Source organism: Megascapheus bottae, chromosome 1, assembly GCF_031878675.1.
Source record: "Megascapheus bottae isolate mThoBot1 chromosome 1, mThoBot2.hap1, whole genome shotgun sequence".
Taxonomy (NCBI): Eukaryota; Metazoa; Chordata; class Mammalia; order Rodentia; family Geomyidae; genus Megascapheus; species Megascapheus bottae.
Genome location: NC_143509.1, coordinates 54,449,451 through 54,465,903, shown reverse-complemented (window position 1 = coordinate 54,465,903; position 16,453 = coordinate 54,449,451). Strand labels below are relative to the sequence as shown.

Sequence of the window (16,453 nt, the reverse complement as noted above, 5' to 3'; positions counted from 1 at the left end):
CCTGGGTATACACTCCCTGGCAGGGTATGCCAGGGCCTCCACTCCAAAGCACAGTGTTTCTCATGCAAATCCCTTTGACCCACCCCTGAGTTGCAGCTGCGCAGAGCCACCCAAGCTCTCAAGGGCCTCAGGCCTTGCTCCAGGCCTCCACTAATCTGAACACTGGGGAGGTGATTACAGCAAGGTGCACTGTTAGCGTCGTGGATTTCCATGCTGGACTCATGGACTTGTCTTGGCTTAGTTTCACTGAATAATTTATTTAGGAACATAATCCCAGAGATCAGAGGTTAGGAAAAGGGAAATGAGACAGGAATGAAGGTGGAGCCAGTATAAACATATGTTATTAATTTGGCTGCTGGCACAACTGACTGATAGCTTGGTCTTGTGGGTTCCTTAAGATACCCTTGGAAATGTGTATAAGAGTGGTCTGTCCTGCAGAGAAATCTGTCTGCCAGCTCCACATGGTCCTAGATATGCACAAAAATGAAGCTCACAACAGTTTTACTTAGAAAAGCGAAAAACTGGAATTGATCCAATATCCATCAGTGGGAAAATGGATCACCTGAAATGTGGTGTAGTTAGAGAACAGAAAACTACCCAAAACATTACAAAAGGATGAAAAACGTGGTGTACTGGTGGCTCATGCCACAACACAGGAGAATGAAATCTGAGGGTCAGGGTTCAAAGCCAGCCTGAATAGAAAAGTCTATGACACTCTTATCTCCAATTAACCAACAAAAAGCCAGAAGTGGAGGTGCGACTCCAGTGATAGAATGCCAACTGTGAGTGAAAAGCCAAGCAAGAATGTGAGATCCTGGGGCTGGGAGTTTGGCCCAGTGGGATAGTGCTTGCCTAGCATGCTTAAAGATTCATGTTCGATTCCTTGGTTTTTGTTTTTTTGTTTTTTGCCAGTCCTGGGGCTTGAACTCAGAGCCTGACCACGGTCCATGGGCTTTCTCAAGGCGAGCGCTCTTCCACTTGAGCCACAGCACCACTTCTGGCTTTTTCTTTGTATGTGGTACCAAGGAATAGAACCTGGGTCTTTGTACATGCTAGGCAAGCACTCTACCACTAGGCCACACTCCCGGCCCCAAATGATCTAATATATATTATGTTCAGAAATAGAGCTCATTGAGGGTGACAGAGAAGGGACTGGAAGGGATATGGTGTGTTACTTATTCATAGCTGTGACCAATATACTTGTGAGAGCAACTGAAAGGAAGAAGGTTTTATTTTGGTCCTGGGGACTTGGGCTTTTTTTTTTTTTTTTTTTTTTTTTTGCTAGTCCTGGGGCTTGAACTAGGGCCTGGGGTACTGTACTTGGGCTTTCTCAAGGATTTATCACTTGAGCCTCAGCACCACTTTCAGCATTTTCAATAAATGTGGTTCCAAGGAATCAAACCCAGGGTTTCCTGCATGCTAGGCAAGCACTCTACTGCGAGGCTACACTCCCAGCCTGGACTTGGGCTTTTATCCAAGTATTATAGTGGATTCATGTGGAAGAGGAAGCTATTGTAGGGATAGAAACAAGAAAGAGGCAGAGAGCAGAGAGTAAGTCCCAGGACAAGATCCAGCCAGTAAGGACATATCCTTCTTCTTCCTGCATTGTTCAAAAGCCCGCGTTCAAAGATGTCTCCGAGGCTCAAGATGACTCTTAGGTATGAATCCCTGCACAAAAAGAATAAAACAGGCTATGTGTAACATATCCAACATTCCCATTCCAGAGCGAGGACTCAGGGCCATCAAGAAAGGCTGTCTGTCCTTCCAGCAAAGCACAGCAGTTTGGTGATCCAGCTCAATGGTCAGCCAAGTTGTGACCTTGGATTCCAAGGGCATTTTATGAAGTTAAGTCTTCTCTCAGGCCTTTAGCAGGCCAGTGCTCTGGGCTGTTCTTGAGTGCCTTGTCGTGAGTGAAAATCATCCCTCCATCATGCTCAGGTTCAACAGGGAGATGGGTCTGTAGGGACCCTGGGGGGAGCGGGAGATCCTTGATGACGATGACCTCACTGCTTCGGGGTGCCAACTGAGAAGTATGCTGTTATTTTGGACGCTCTACTTTCTTTGATGTGTCTCATCAAGGTAGATAGAAATCACCCAGGCTTTCTACTTTCAAAATGCACTGTGAATTTGACAGCATACTTCTCCTCCTTGCTACTCTATCTGACAGGGGTCAGAGCCACCCCTCTATCCACCAAGCCTCACCTAGATTAGGGTAAAAGCTTCCTATTTCTATCTTGGGTTAATGGTGTGTGTGTGTGTGTGTGTGTGTGTGTGTGTGTGTGTGTGTGTGTGCCAACACTGTGGCTTGAACTAGGGGCCTGACACTATCCCTGAGCTTTTTTGTTCAAAGCTAGTGATGTACTGTTTTGAGCCATAGCTTAATCTCCAGATTTTTTTGGAAATAAGAGTCTCATGGACTTTCATGGCTAGGCTGACTTGGAACCATGATCCTCAGGTCGTGATTGACTACTCAGCCTTGAGTAGCTACAGTTATAAGCATAGCCATTGGCACCTAACTTCTATCCTGTTCTTAACACAACTTCCAGGGTGAACCCTCTAAAAACCTGTTAATCCCTCTCACTCTTCAGTCAAAACCCTCCATGGACACTCCCAATGAGGGCAATTGTTTTGGACAAAGCTCCTATACTAGGTCCAAAACACACCGGACTGAAGGCCAAAACGAAGTCACCAGGCTAGAGTTCCTCCTTGCCACCTGGAAACTAAGTTGGTATTTGACTTTGGACATATCCGGAAAGGAAGACAATAGCCAGATTTCCCATACCCAGTTGATATGATAATAAATATTCCCTGCGTTAATCCTTACAAATGAAAAGAACAAGATATTAAACAATTAGCCATCTCTCTGGGGTCTGTTTCCCTGTTGCCACTTTATAAGAAAAGCAACTTTGAACTGTCTGATCCACATTTTTTTCTTGCAAGGCTGAGAATTGAACCCAGGGCCATGCCCTTGTAAAAAGCAAGAGCTTTTACCACTAAGCTACACCCCACGTCCCCCGGTTCCTGTTCTTGTTTATTTATTTATTTATTTGGGGGGACTTAAGGCCTTGTACTCGTTTGTTTCCTTCCCGCCTCCCTCCGCCCCCCCCCCCCACACCTTGCACATTCTGTCTTCGGAGCCACATTTTTACTTTCAGCTTTTTTCCTGGTTTATTGGGAGATAAGAATCTTGAGGCTTTATCTGTCCTATTTGGCTTCAAACTGTGATCCTCAGATCTCAGCCTCCTGAGTAGCTAGAATTATAGGCATGAGCCACTAGTGCTCAGATTCTTTTCTTTCTTTCTCCCTTGCTTTCCCTTCCTTCCTTCCTTTCCCTCCCTTACTGTTTTTTGTTATGTTTTGTTTTCCTTAGCAATTTTGACTCATCTGATTGGAATGAATAGTGTGACCAGTTCTAGAAACAAAGTCATTTAAGCTCTTTAACCTCAACTATACTTTCCCTAAAAGCCCACCAAGTGCTTTTAGTATCTACCCCACCTCTTACCTCTTACCTCTCTCATGGACTCCCTGGCTCTTCATGCTTGCTGAATTTGCTGCTGCTTTAGGCTTCCAGACACTGCTCTAGTGGACCTCATTGTCTGGGACACTTCCTCAGGGGTCTATCCTCACTGTCTTTCCACCTCACTATAATACTAGAATTTGATTCCTCCTCCCCATCTTTCTCATAGAACTCAGCCTTATCTGTGCAATGTTTATCTATGCACCTGTTTGTCATGTCTACTGTTTGCCATCTCTTTGATACTTAGTCACTTTCATAAAAACAAGAACTGTTCTATGCAGCAACTCAGAGTGGATGGAATAGTGTCTGCTCTGTCTCAAGTAGTAGAGCACTAGCCTTGAGCTGAAGAGCTCAGAGACAGCATTCAGGCCCAGAGTTCAAGCTCCATGACCGGAAAAAGAAAAGAAAAGAAATGGTTCAAGAACTTTCTGGAGAAGCTTGTTGTGGCCTCCAACAGCTACCAACCAGGTTGGACATACTCAACTTCTAGAAGCTCATCTACTTTCTTCTCACTTTCTTTTATCATCTCAGTGATAAAAGGAAGTGGAGTGCCCCCAGTCTGGGTGTCTGTCTACTGATTTAAGTTTTGATCTAAGACCCACCTGGTCCTGGAATGAGGAAGCCCCTCACACAGCTTAGCTGGGGTGGGGCAGGGGAGGAGAGGGAGGTGGCAGAGGAGCTGCATTCTTAAGGTGAGCTCTGCATGGATTAGAGGCAGAATCTCCACATCACTGTGGCAGCCCAGCCTCCTGTTTGTATCTGGAACCTTCCAAGGGGAATCCACCCCTCCACCACTTTTTCCTGGGGCTGGAACTCAGGTCCTGGGCACTGTTCCTTATCTCTACCACTCTACCATTCCTCCACAATGACCTTTTGCAGCCTTCAAACTGCAGTTCTCTAATCTCTGCCTTCTGAGTAGACGGGATTACTGGTGTGAGTCTCGCCATGCAGCTGACATAGGTGCTTTCGAAGAGTACCAACTGCAGAACAGGAACTGTCTGAGAGTTTTCCTTCTTGTTCTTCACAACAACAGCTTACTGAGGTAGACATTGTGCCCACTTTAGGAACCAGGAAGTTGAGGTTCAGAAACCTAGAGCTAACAAGGTCAGGAATGGAACCCAAGAAAGTCCAGCCTGGGATTGCCTGGTCTCCTTTGCAGCAGGAAGGCAGGGGTGACAGGAAACCATTCGGATGCCTCCAATCAGCCTTCAGAAGAGAAGTCACTGAACAAGGAGGGACAGGAAGGTTGGCTTGCTGAACAGCTCTGCTTGCCCTCTCTCAACTTGTACATTTGTGTTCACCTGGCTGCACCCTGGAAACTGCCCAGTCACTCCCTCCTGTGCAGAGGGCCCGCCCCTTCTCCCTGGGTGCAGGAACCAGGAAAATGTGGTGGGGAGAGGCAGAGAGCTGGCCTGCTGGGCAGTGAGTGGTGACCAGTACCCAGCCAGGATGGGCTCTACCTGGGGCCTGGCTCTGCCCCTTCTTCTCTTCTGCGGGGATGCAGGGGGCTTTAGGAGCTCTGCAGGTAAGAGGGATTCTCCTTAGGAGGGCTCTGGGTAAGAATTTAGTATAGGCAACCTTTCCTGGGCAAGTGTAGGCCCTTTCAGGAATCATAATTAACCCCAGGTTATATGTTAAGTATTGATTATTGTTGGGAATGAGTATGCAGCTTGAGCACGCATGACACTGTAGTCCCAATTCTAGGAGTCTCTATGAATGGCTGTGTGTCTATCTGTGGCAGTATAAGTGGGGTGAGAAGGCTTAAAGAAGGTGGTAGCTGGTGAGAATGCTGCCTACAGCTAAAGAATGCAGTATAACAAGATTCTGACTCCTCCAAGCTTCTTGCCTAGCACAGATTTCCTTCCAAATAGGGCTTTTGTGTGAACTCTCCTCAGAACTCTTTGGACTGGATAGAAGAAGAACAACACAGGGCTTTAATCTGTCACTAACAACTGTGCCAAGTTCATTATCTTGTCACAAATTTTCTTTTTGACAGTACTGGGGTTTAAATTCATGCTTGCTAGGCAGGTACTCTACCCCTTGAGCCATGCCCCCAGCTCTTTTGGCTTTAGCTCTTCTTCAAATAAGGTCTCATGTTTTTAGGCCCAGGCCAGCCTGGATATCAATCCTATCTATACTTCCTGAGTAGCTAGTGGTGACAGGTACATTTCCCATACTCAGCTTGCTCGCTGAGATGAGTTCTCCCTATTTTTTTTTAAACCTAGACTGGCCTTGAACTTCCCTCCTTCTAATCTCTGCCTCCTGAGTAGATGGAATTTCAAGTGTGAGCCACTGTACCTGCCAGCAGCATGCCTCCTCTGGAAGAAGGCCACAGTAGGGTCCTTTATGGCCTGACAATGATGGCCTTCTTCCAGAGGAGGCATGCTCCTGGCTCTCCATTCTCCACCTCAGGGGCCAGGCTCCATGGAGAAGTAGAGCAGCTTCACTGGCACTTAGGTTTTGCACCTCCTGTTCGCCATGGCAGGTGGAGAAGACCTGGCCCACAGCTTAGGTGTGTCCATCCGAATAGTGCTCAGATTCATGTTCAGAAGAGCCTTGGCCAGAGGGGAAGATTCATTTTCTCCTCTGAAGCTCCAAGACTCTGCGTGTCATGCTGGCTTTTACAATAGCATTCTCATACTCACCCTGGGGATCTTTCTTCCCCACTATTCACAGTTACCCTAAGATGAACTATGATTGAACACGATGACTCTTGCCTGTCATCCCAGCTACATAGGAGGCAGAGATCAAGAGAAATGGGGTTTGAGGGAAGCCTGGAGAAAATGTTAATGAGACCCACATCTCAACAAATAATCTGGGTGAGGTGGCACACATTTATTATCCTAGTAGACATTATCTAGGAGGCATAGAGTGTGGTGGAGGATTCCAGGCTGGTCTGGACAAAAACATAAGACTTTATCCTAAAAACAGAACAAAAGGACTGGAGGTATGGCTCAAGTGGTAAAACATGAGCAGGCATAAAGTCCTGAGTTAAAACCTTAGTACTGGGGCCGGGAGTTTGGCCTAGTGGTAGAGTGCTTGCCTAGCATGCACGAAGACCTGATTCGATTCCTCGGTACCACATACATAGAAAAAAGCCGGAAGTGGTGCTGAGGCTCAAGTGGTAGAGCTCTGGCCTTGAGAAAGTCCAAGGACAGTGCTCAGGCCCCGAGCTCAAGCCCAGGACTGGCGGAAAAAACAAAAAAACAAAAAAAAACAAACAACAACAACAACAAAAAACAAACCTTAGTACTGCCCAAAAGAAAAAACAAATCTAAGAAAGGGTGTACATAGGAAGCATCTTTTTTTTTTTTTTTTTTTTTTGCCAGTCCTGAGCTTAAGCTCGGGGCCTGAGCACTGTCCTTGGACTTTCTCAAGGCCAGAGCTCTACCACTTGAGCCTCAGCACCAATTCCAGCTTTTTCCTTTGTATGTGGTACCGAGGAATCAAACCTGGGTCTTCGTGCATGTTAGGCAAGCACTCTACCACTAGGCCAAATTCCCGGCCCTGGAAGCATCTTTTATACGAGGAGAGTGACTAACTTTAATCACAAGGATTCTTTCACCGAGTTCTCAAAGTCCTGCTTCCTGTTCTGCAAATCATGCATCCCATGGATGCAAGAATACCTTCCCGTTCACCCTTGAAATACATCCTGTCAGGCACCAGTGGCTCATGCCTGTCATCTTAGCTATTCAGGAGGCTGAGATCTGATGATTGTGGTTCGAAGCCAGCCCAGGCAGGAAAGGCCATGAAACTCTTCTTTTTTTTTTTTTTTTTGGTGGGGGGAGGTGTTAGTCTTAGGGTTGGAACTCGGGGCCTGAACACTGTCCTTGGGCTTTCTCAAGGCTAGAGCTCTACTACTTGAGCCACAGTGCCATTTCTGGCTTTTTCTATGTATGTGGTACCGAGGAATTGAACCCGGGTCTTCATGGGTGCTAGGCAAGCACTCTATCACTAGGCCAAACTCCCAGCCCCGTGAGACTCTTATCTCCAATAAGCGATCAGAAAGTCGAGCTGTAGCTCAAAGTGTTAGAGCAAAGTGGTAGTGCACAGAACCCAGGGAACTGGGTTCAAGCTCTACAACCAACAAAAGGAAAAAAAAAAAAAGAGTATATCCTGGCCCCACACCTTGCCTCTGACCACTATGACAATCAGCTAAAATCCTGGAGCTAGCTGGTTTCAAGTTGTCAGGGCAACTCTAGCTCCGTGGCTGACATCCATGATCATATTCTACTTCCTGACAGTGACCTTTCCTCTCCCTCTTCCCTATAATGCTCAGGACCTAAATACAAGAGTCACTCCACTGGCTCATCAAATTTGTCTTCACCCAACATAGGCCCTCGCACCCATGGACCAGTCCCTTTGGTGACAACAAATACCACAGAAGTGCCTGCCATGCCTGAGGGGATCAAGACACGTTCAGAGAAGACCATGGACCTTCAAGAACCCTTTATGAGCTACGTTTCATTGCAAACTCAAACCCTGAGCTCTCCCACCATTTCTAAGACTTTAAGTACAGCAAATAATAGATCCGAAGTCAAGAGCAAGGGAAACAGGACCACTTCCCGCTCAGCACGGCTCAGGGAGACCCCCACCATTTCACCCCTAGGAGAGAACTGGACCCTCTCAAAGATTATAGCTCCTACCACTGTGGCTGGGATGACTGCCCCTAATGAGACTCTTACCTCAAGGGCAAGTGGCAGCCCCACAGGACGTGGAACACCCCACAGGAATGGTACACGCAGAGATCCCACCAAAGCCACCTTTTCCAGCCCTTGTACCTTTGACAGCTCTGAAGAGGCCCACTGGATCACAATTGACACATCAACAGAAGTGGAGAGCCTGTCTTCAGAGAACAGTTCCTCTTCTGGCAGCTCAGTGTCCAGACGCAACTCTTCACAGGCTTTGGCACCTGGAACCTCCACTCAAGCCAAGGCCTTAGCTGCCTACCGTATCACCCACGCGGAGTTTACCAATTGTAGCATCACCAAAGAAACAGCTGCCATCATCTCGGAGACCTCAGACACAGGTCCCAGACCCACAGAGGGAGAGGTGGCCTTGTCCACATCTGAGTCACCAGCTTCTTTGCCCCACTCCTCTGAGGCAGAACCATTTATCCCCAACACCACGGCCTTGGCTGAGGCCTCCTCCTCAGCCAGTGCCTCAGTGTCAGCTGTTCTGGGAGCAGATGAGGTCTCAAACCCCAGGGGAACTTCGGTGACAATCACCGGGAAGCCTTTGGAAGGAACGTCCATGCTGTCCTTCAAGACATCAAACCACACTGAAGTCCCAGAAGCACTTCCAGTCTCCACAGCAGCTGGATCAACAGGGGGCAAAGTGCCTTCCTTTGCTGGTTCCTCAGCTTCAGTCTACAGCCCCTCAGACCCAGTCACCATCAAGGACTCTACCCCCTCAGAGAAGCTGACCACAGCCAGTGCGGCCGACAGCAGGGGCCCTCCTTCTTCTTCTGTCCACCCAGCTACAGCCAGCACGAGCTCTCTTCCTTCTGCCCATCCACATACAACCGCCAGCAGCCAAACACCAAGTCTGACATCAGAGGGAACCTTCTGGACTGCCCACCTCCATGAGTCCTCAGTGCCAAGCCAGGTTCCTTTCCTCACCCAAACCCCAAGCACTACCACCATTCCTAACACCATAATCACAGCAGGTAGTGTATCAGAAGCAGATGTCAGGGAGTCCCACACCATTTCCCCCACGCTAGGAATCGCAGAGACCCCCAACATTTCCCCTGTAGTGGAGACCCTGGCCATATCCCCTGAAGCTGAGACCCAGGCCACAGAGACTCTCCACATTTCCTCTGCGGTGGAGACTGCGGCTAGGACTCTATTCATTTCCCCTGACACAGAGACCCTCAGGACCCAGACCACTTCCCCTATAACACAGCTTGAGGAGACCCTGACAGTTTCTTCTACAATAGAGATGAGGGATATCCCTACCATTTCCCCAGTAACAGAGCCCAGGGACGCCCCTAGCACTTCCCCTGTAGCAGAGACCAAGAAGACCCCAGCAATTTCTGCTGCAACACAGATCATACAGACCCCAACAAGTTTCCCTGTAGCAGAGACAAGGACCGGTTTCACAAACACCATGCCTCCCACCATTACCCCACCACACCCCACCAGGCCTGGAACACACCCATTTGTCTCTGACACAGCTGCCACCAAGAACTCCAGCCCCTCGGACTGGAGTTCTACCACAGACAGTACAACCAACGGGTCCTTCTCCACCAGCCAGAGCCTTCTCCTTTCTACCCATCCAACCACAGCCAGTGGGAGCCCTCACCCTTCTGACCACCTGATTACAGCCACCAGCAGTCCAGAAACAGACACCACCTTCCTCAAGATCACAGCCTCACCAGTGACCCCAACAAGGCCCCCGACCTCAACATCTGCCACTCTTTGGTCAAGGCAGACCATGGGAGTTACTGCAGGTAAGTGATTTTTCATCTTTGAGGTGATCACTCTGTTCTAGTCACTCATCAGACACTTGCAGTGATTTCAGCAAAAGTGGCCCTCTAGTGTTTGAAAAGTAATCTGTGTCATCCTTACTAAACCCACAAAGTATTACCATCAAAGCCAGCAGGAGCCTGGATAAAACATTGCTCAATGACATGACCTACCAGTGTGATTTTCTTTTTTTCTTACCAGGGATCGAACATGTGGTTCTTTGCTTGTTTGCTTGACTGGTGTTCTACTACTGGAGCCATATCTCCAGCATGGCTTCTGCTAGTTATCTTGGAGATGGAGTCGCTCTGAATTTTCTGCCAAGGCTGGCTTTGAACTACATTCTTCTAGATGCCAGTTGCATCCACTCAAGGATAGTGCTCTACACTTGAGCCACAGCTTGCTCCACGTTGGCATTTTGGTGCTTAATTGTAGCCAAGAGTCTCAAGAGACTTTCTTGCCATGGCTGGCTTCAGACTGCTAATCCTCACATCTCAGTCTCCTAAGACTGCAAGTGTGAGCCTTTGGTGCCCAGATCTCTTCCTGGATTTTTAAGTTCACAAGCAGTATTGTCATCTATAGGCACTGTGTGCAGTAGATTTCCTGAAGTTATTGATCTTATACAACTAAAACTTTAGCCTCACTGTTCAGAAACTCCCCACATTTAGTTAGATGGACTGTAGGTTGTTTCTGGTAATTGTTTTACCCCATGCTGGTACTGGAGCATGAACTCAAGGCCTTATTCTCTTTCCTAGCTTTTTCTTTTTCTTTCTCTTTTTTTCTTTTCTTTTCTTTCTCTCTTTCTCTTTCTTTCTCTCTCTCTTTCTTTCTCTCTCTCTCTTTCTTTCTCTCTCTTTCTTTCTCTCTTTCTTTCTCTCTCTTTCTTTCTCTCTCTCTTTCTTTCTTCCTTCCTTTCTTTCTTTCTTTCTTTCTTTCTTTCTTTCTTTCTTTCTTTCTTTCTTTCTTTCTTCCTTCCTTCCTTTCTCGCTCTCTCTCTCTCTCTTTCTCTCTTTCTTTCTTTCTTTCTTTCTTTCTTTCTTTCTTTCTTTCTTTCTTTCTTTCTTTCTTTCTTTCTTTCTTTCCGTCAGTCCTAGGGCTTGAACTCAGGGCCTGAGTACTGTCCTTGGGCTTTCCTTAAGGCCAGTGTTGACCACTTGAGCCATAGCACCACTTCCACCTTTTTCTATGTATGTGGTACCTAGGAATTGAACCCAGGTCTTTGTACATGCTAGGCAAGCACCTTACCACTAGGCCAAACTCCTGCCCCTTTCTCAGCTTTTGCATCTCCATTTCTGGCTTTCTTCTGGTTAGTTTGAGATAAAGAGTCTTGCAGATTTGTCTTCCTGGGTTGGCTTCAAACCTCAAGCCTTAGATCTCAGCCTCCTGAGTACTCGTGCGCTTAGAATTGGTTTTGAACTATCAGCACTGCAATATATAGTATACTTGTCACACATGTGCCACTTTTTGTAGGGTAAAGTTCTAGAAGAGCAATTGTTAGTTCAATTCTTATAATACTGTGAGAGGACTAAACAATTGTAAGGTGACAGCTAAAGACCAACAGATTAGGGCTCAACGAAAGAATCTTCTGGAAAAGTGGGTAATCCAGGAAAGCTGGACTGTATCTCTTTACCTACCACCAATGTAGAGCTTGGGGGCATCCCCATGGGAGCCAGCCTTTATTGCACTGTAGGACCTCCAGGTTTTGAGAACATTCTTGGGGCACTTCTGTTTCCTTTCCTCACACTTCCTGTCTTCCACTGTGGTTGGGAGGATGCTTCAGGGGCCGAGGATCCCAGGGAGGGAATCCTCTTTGTCTCCTCCAGGTGAGCAAAGGTAAGATCCCATGTAAACAGAGGCATGTTTACACATGGGAGTATACAAAGGTATGTGGAGGGGGTGAGGCTGGAACTGACTTGAGCATCTTTCCATCCTCCTCTGTTCTCAACTCATAGATGGAGATGGAGGCTTCCTTCTCGTGCGACTGCGTGTGGCCTACCTGGAAGATCTCACTGAGCCCAGCGTGGTGGAGAAGCTGATGGAACAGGTGAGCAGCAGCCCCTATCCAGGCCGAGGAGGACAGTGGGAAGTTCTTGGGGACCACTGCAATGTAAATGAAAATTTCCTTCCAGTTTTAAGGTCTTAGGAAATATAGGCGTTCTAGTTCTCAAGGAGGAAGTCAGTGGTATTGATGCGAAGGTAAGCAAGACTTGGTTGGAAGTGGCAGCAACCAATAATAGTTTCTAGGGAAAAGGCAAGGTCTGGCTTTCAGCTTCAGTTATGGCTGGATCTAGTAGCCCATGGGGATTCTCCCTCAACTCTACTCCCTCCATTCTTCATCTTTTTTCCTTTTTTCTTTTTCTTTTTCTTTTTTTGTCATGGGGTTTGAACTCTGGGCCTGAGTACTGTCCCTGAGCTCTTCAGCTCAAAGCTACTGCCCTATCCCTTGAGCCACAGCTCCACTTCTGGTTTTCTGGTGGTTAAAGATAAGAGTCTCACAGACTTCCGTGCCTGGGCTCGCTTAGAACGGAGATCCTTAGATCTCAGCCTCCTGAGTAGCTAGGATTACAGGCCTGAGCCACTGCGCTCGGCTCATTCTTCATCTTTTTTCTCTCTTTATATATGGCTGGCTCTGACAGCCCCACATTCCCCAGATACCTCCTTCCCGGTAGTCAAAGCAGATCACCCAGAGAAGGCAGGCAGCAAGATACTGAGATTGGCAGCCCTGTGAGCAGGGCTGAGATGGGGAAGAGGCAGGCTGCAGAGGAAATGCTGCTGGGTAGGATATATTTGAATAATAATTTGGGGAAAATTCTCTTAAACTCAGATTGTTGGACAGAACTTCCAGTGGTGAAGTTCTGGGACAGTGTGAGTCTTTGGAAGGTCAGTAAACATCAGCTGAGTGTGGAGTTCACAGCGTAAGAGATGGAGCGATGAAGCATGAAGGGGTGGGGAGCGCCCACGCTCTGCCCACCACGTGACCACTGAGTGCAGACCCAGTGCACAGTCTAAGAGTAAACTATCCCTGCAGCAGTGCTCCAATTATGCTGCAGGTTTACATCTAGCACCTTGTGCTGTCAGCAGGGCCCCAACCGGGCCCCAACCTAGCAGTCCAGACTTGCTGTCCTTCCTTGCAAAGATAAGTCTTTGCAGAGGTACTGTCTGGGGGTCTTAATACCAAGTTTAAAGACTATTTCCAGGCTGGACAGGTGAGGTACTTGCTATTTCCAGATGAAAACAGAAGGTATTCATTGTAGCCAGGTGCAGTAGCTCACACCTGTATTCGAAGCCACTCAAGAGGCATAAATCTGAGGAAAAAGCAAACCTACTTCAACAGGAAAGCCAGGCATGGGGCCAGAGCATGGCCGAGTGGCAGAGTATTTGCCTCGTATGCATGAAGCCCCAGGTTTGATTCCTTGATTACCACAAACACAGAAAAAAGCCAGAAGTGGTGCTGTGGCTCAAGTGATAAAGCATAGCTTTGAGGAAAAACCTAAGGACAGTGCCCAGGCCCTGAGTTCAAGCCCCAGGACTGACGAAAGAAAAAAGAAGAAACAAAAATCCAGGCTAGGATAGCATATACCTGCAATTCCAGTAACATAGGAACTAGGGGGCAGGGCTGGGGCAAAAACTTGAGACTACTTCAAAATAAGCAACCAAAGAAGCAATCAAACATTGAAAGTAGAAAGGGTTACAGTCATTAGCTCAAATAGAATGCCTGCCTATCAAGCATGAGGACTTGAGTTCAAAACCCCAGGACTGCCCCCAAAAGATATTCATTGTAGCCAGGTGAGGGTAGTTGACACTTGTAATCCTAGCTACTCAGGAGGCTGAGATATGATGATCACAGTTCAAAGCCAGTTCAAGCAGGAAAGTCTGTGAGGCTCCTATCTCCAATTAAACACCAGGAAACTTTTAAGTGGTGCTGTGACTCAAGTGGTACAGTGCTAGCCCTGAGCAGAAGAACTCAGGGACAATGCCTAGGCCCTGAATTCAAGCCCCACAATGCCCCCGCCCCCCACCCTCCCCGCTGCCACACACAGAGTCCCTTTATTGTATTGCAGGAAAAAGAAAATCACTGTTGGTCATAAATCAGAGGATTTGTTGCCAGGGTTCTAGATGTGCATAATTAGAGAAAGTTCAGGAGGAAGATGGCTGGGACATTGTCATTATCAGATGCTATCACAGCCACTGGGTATTGTGCAGGCTGCATGCATGACCACAGTGGCTCCAACATGCATCACCTGCCCCAGAGTCCAAGTTCTGACATCCAGGAGGCTGAGCTTAGCTCTTGTACTCATGGCTGCCAGGAGATGGAGGAGAGAAGGACTAGGTCACTAAGTTCTCTTGGTGGCAGAGTGGGCTACCAAGACTGCTGTATGTGGAGGTTGTATGTGGTACCACCAAGTAAATGACGAACACCTTCTTCCAGAAAAGTCAAAGAAGGAAGTATGAGGCCAAGTGTGAGAGAGAAGCCATGAGGGTAGACTAGAGCCCCCCACACTGAAAAGGATTTCAGACCAGAAAGCAATTAGGGAGAATGGTTCGCAATTAGGGAGAACTGCTCTAGAGCAGTTCTGGTAGTTGAGCTGCAGAGGCTGGACCATGTGAAACTGGGCATTGGTTCTTTGGGGGGTCCAACCAAGAGTGTGGGGCTCAGGTGGACAATGAGCTTTGTGGCTTATTAGATCTGAGTGTGACGTGGTGAGCTAGTCTGTATACTTTAATCCTCTTCCTCCTCCTCCTCCTCCTCATTCTCTTTTTCCTCCTTCTTCTCCTCCTCCTCTTTATCCTCTTCCTCCCATCCTCCTATTTGTGCAAGTCCTGAAGCTTGAACTCAGGGTGTAGGCACTGTCCCTAAGCTTCTCTTTTTCAAGACTAGCATTCTACCATTTGAGCTACTTTCATTCTTTATAAAATAACACCTGCCTTACAAATTGTTTTGTAAGGTGTGTGAAGGCTCTCATCCATGTTTGTCACATGAGGGCTCAGAAGTGTTGCTGACTTCCATTGTCCCTCCCTGTCTTTGGCCTATGGCAAGCTCAGGATAGGCTGGCCATATCTCTGGTTGCTTCTCTTCACAGCTCCACTGTGAATTGCTAGCCCACAAGCTGCTCGTCCAGGTCTCCTTACTACGAGTCAAGAGGGGCTAAGGAATACCAGCTATAGCCAGGTACAACTGTGTGCCAAAGACGATCAGTGCTACCCATGGTCTGGGCTCCTACCAATAGGCAGAAGCCACATTACTGATGGATCTAGAAAGTTCCCATGGAAGCCAGTTGGCCCAAGCTCCTTACTTCAGATGTGGCCACTGATCCCTGCCCCACTTGTGCCTGATTGTATGTGTGTTAGGAGGAGGCCACTCTGTCTCCAGAGGTGTCCTTCACTTCCTCTGGTGCTTGGATGTTTCAGTACAGAGAGATGTGATCGCCTACCTGAGTATTTGTTTTGTAATAAAATTATACTGTGTGACCCAGAGGCTTTCTGTATTGACATTTTTAAAGAGAAAGGGGTTATTTTATATTATGTCTGGATGTTTGAGTACAAAATCAGGTAGAGCTCTGGCTTTGGAGCACCACAATCATCTTGAATGATATGCCAATGACCTAAAGACTTCCCACTAGGCTCCACCTCCTCAAGACCCACCAACTCCCAACATCGCCACTGAGAGGGCTAAGCCCTTACCACAAGGGCCTTCGGGGGATTTCCACAAGCTTCAGCCAGTTCCTTCAGGGCAGGACCATATTTACCTCAGATCTCAAATCTATCAGAGAACCTGGTCTGTGGCAAGGTCACAGAATGCTGAAATGATTTAAATGTCAAGTTCTAGACTCAAACAGATTTAAAAGAAAGTCTATAACATTGCAATTATTTCTTCCATAGCTCATAACTCATATGTCATTATTATTTTTAATTAAGTATGGCTTCTTTTTTGTATGATAAAACAAAACTTGTTTATGCATATAAAATTTTGAAAAAATTCAAAATGGAAAAGCAAAAATAAAAATAGAGAGGGGAAGGCCAGGAGCGTGGTCTAGTGGTAGAGTGCCTGCTTAGCATGCACGAAGCCCTGGGTTTGATTCCTCAGTACCACATACATAGAAAAAGCCAGAAGTGGCACTGTGGGTCAAGTGGCAGAGCTCTAGCCTTGAGCAAAAAATATCCAAGGACAGTGCTTTTGCCCTGAGTTCAAGCCCCAGGACTGTCCCTCACCACCCAAAAAAGGTCTCTTCCCACAGAAAGAGAAGTTACTAGGGAGATTAGACACCAACAAAAATAGCCCTCAAAAAACCAATCTGCACCACAAACAACAAAAACAGACCATCCTTACTATATAGAGAGCTCCCAGAAAACAATAAAAGACCAAGTAGACAAATGTCAGAGACAGACAATTCACAAGAGAAAGAATATAGTTGAGAGAAGAAGGAAGAGGAGTCATACTACAAGGTATTTTCATGGCAATATCACAATGGAA

General features: G+C 47.2%; 1 protein-coding gene across 2 annotated transcripts; it reads left to right on the top strand.

Moving 5' to 3' along the window:
- Window positions 1-4,895: 4,895 nt before the first annotated feature.
- On the top strand, window positions 4,896-15,221 carry Muc20 (mucin 20, cell surface associated). 2 transcript variants are annotated; one of them, XM_090332197.1, is made up of 5 exons: window positions 4,896-5,042; window positions 7,854-9,185; window positions 9,843-9,968; window positions 11,934-12,025; window positions 15,063-15,221. In XM_090332197.1, the coding sequence occupies exons 1-5, from the start codon at window positions 4,967-4,969 to the stop codon at window positions 15,129-15,131; spliced, it is 1,695 nt and encodes a 564-aa protein (XP_090188323.1). In that variant the 5' UTR covers window positions 4,896-4,966; the 3' UTR covers window positions 15,132-15,221. The 2 variants fall into 2 exon arrangements, with proteins under 2 accessions (XP_090188323.1, XP_090188317.1); XM_090332191.1 differs by having other exon boundaries at window positions 7,854-9,968.
- Window positions 15,222-16,453: the final 1,232 nt, after the last annotated feature.